This window comes from Polistes canadensis, unplaced genomic scaffold, assembly GCF_001313835.1.
Source record: "Polistes canadensis isolate GaletaPanama2010 unplaced genomic scaffold, ASM131383v1 scaffold_45, whole genome shotgun sequence".
In the NCBI taxonomy this organism is placed as follows: domain Eukaryota; kingdom Metazoa; phylum Arthropoda; class Insecta; order Hymenoptera; family Vespidae; genus Polistes; species Polistes canadensis.
This window is the reverse complement of record NW_014569592.1, coordinates 164,276-166,258: the sequence shown is the minus strand read 5'-3', so window position 1 is coordinate 166,258 and position 1,983 is coordinate 164,276. Positions and strand designations below refer to the sequence as shown.

Below are 1,983 nucleotides of genomic sequence, written 5' to 3'. Positions count from 1 at the left end.
TATATATTTTTTTTTCTTTAACAAGAGCGTATCTTTTTTTCGTCGTTCGAATAATTAACGTTAAAAAAAAATAGGAATCGTAAGTTTTATCGCGTAGAAATTTTGCTGACTGAGGTAAATGTTTTTTCTTTTTTTTTTTTTTAATATAAAAGATCATCACGTGATACGTAAGTAGGATTAATTTGATGAACTCAAATGTTGTATTTATTCGCAGAATTCAACGAAAAAGATAATCGGAGAAGTAGTTGTAGGGCACTATGATTCATTTTATCACTTTTTCTTATCTCTTGTCACAACCTCTCTCTCTCTCTCTCTCTTTCTCTCTCTCTTTCTCTTTCTCTTTTTCTCGTTTACTATAACATTTGCTATCGCTAGCACATGATATATATCTCAACGTTATATATTATATATCTACATAATATACATTTATCATATCTTTTTTTTTTTTTTGCTTTTTTAACTTATTATCTTTTTCACTTTATATTTCACTTAACAGTTTGTATTTTTATATTACAATATTTCTGCTCATTTCAATTAGTATAATGTCTATCGATTATTATACTCTATTATATTAGTTATCGTCTAACACATATAGCAAATTAATAATAATAATATTATACATGGAGACGAATTGAAAACGTTTAGAACTTTAACTTTAATAATTGGAAACAATTTGTTTTGTAGCTTGGCTCGAAACTTTTCAACCCCCCCCCGCATCCTGTATCCTTTTTTTATTAAATTATATTTTCTTTTTTTTTGTCTTCCCCCCCCCTCTTTTATGTTTCTCCATTTATTAATAATTATTTCTTTCATAAAATTTGATATTCTAATTTTCTTATTTTTTGTTTTTATTAACCCTTCGAGTGCTGATACTTAATTACTAATTTCTCACACACATTTAATCATAAATTATATTTAATAATTAAAATTATTGTTTCTCTTATATATAACATAATTTGTTCATGTGACAAAGTTTAATAACAATAACACTCAAAGGGTTATAAATAATCACGATAATAATATTATTTTAAATAAACAATAATAATAATAATAAATATCCGTATAAAAATAAAAAAACGAAAACTTAAACTTAACTTACCCCACAATGACGTTAAAAGTTTGGCTTGAGTGAACATGAGATAGAAACCATATAGGCAACCACCATGAATGAATATTTGTGCGGAAAGATCCAACCATTTGATTCTTGGTACATATTCAACCCTATCACTCGATGATAAATTTTTCGTAGAAGATATATGATTTTCTTTGACCCCGTTAATCCTTGATTCTTTCTTTTCCATTTGTTTTATTGCAAGGGGATCCATTTCTTCCTCGTAAGCAACCTTTTCATTGACGGCACACCTCATAGTCAATACTCTTGCCTTATCAGGACACATATCTAATAATTTTTCTCTTTCTTATTTTTTTTTTATTATTTATCTTTCTTCCTTCACCTATCTCTTTATTTTCTTCCTCTCGTTCTTTTTATATATATATATATGTATGTATATATATATACATATATACTTATGAAACTTCGTTTCCTTATCAATTTATTTCCTTGAATTTGAAATCTATCAGAAGAGTATACGTCACTTCATTTATTAAATCTACACGTGTACGTTTAAACATGCACACGAACATGCATCACATAACACATACACACACACATACACACTTCCTCTCGATATTTTTTTCTTTTAATTATTAATCTTTATATATAATCAAAACAACGTGTGTTTGTCTACTTTTTGCATCTTCATCATTCTTCCTCTGCCTTTTTTTATCTTCCTTCCTTCCTTCCTTCCTCCCCCTCCCTCGCAAGGATGGTGATTCCAAATTCAAGTTTTCGATCGATGATGCATCGAGAAATTTATAATTATTCTTTTTTCTTTTTTAATTGTCGAACGGTACTATTACTCTCTGAAAGTAAAACAGAAAAAGATAGAATAATTATTTTAATAATAATAATTTTAATAATAA

General features: G+C 27.2%; 1 protein-coding gene and 1 long non-coding RNA gene across 2 annotated transcripts in view; both read right to left on the bottom strand.

Annotated features, from left to right (window-relative positions):
• LOC106785051 (acyl-CoA Delta(11) desaturase-like) overlaps positions 1 to 1,471 on the bottom strand; it is a 4,062-nt gene extending 2,591 nt beyond the window's left edge. Inside the window, exon 1 of the mRNA XM_014745192.1 lies at positions 1,071 to 1,471. Within this exon, the coding sequence (XP_014600678.1) occupies positions 1,071 to 1,397 (327 nt within the window). The 5' untranslated portion in view covers positions 1,398 to 1,471. The remainder of the gene's footprint in view (positions 1 to 1,070) is intronic.
• A 219-nt stretch (positions 1,472 to 1,690) lies between these two features.
• Positions 1,691 to 1,983, bottom strand: part of LOC106785106 — a 14,096-nt gene continuing 13,803 nt past the window's right edge. The window contains exon 2 of the long non-coding RNA XR_001381491.1: positions 1,691 to 1,923. This is a non-coding gene — a long non-coding RNA (uncharacterized LOC106785106). The remainder of the gene's footprint in view (positions 1,924 to 1,983) is intronic.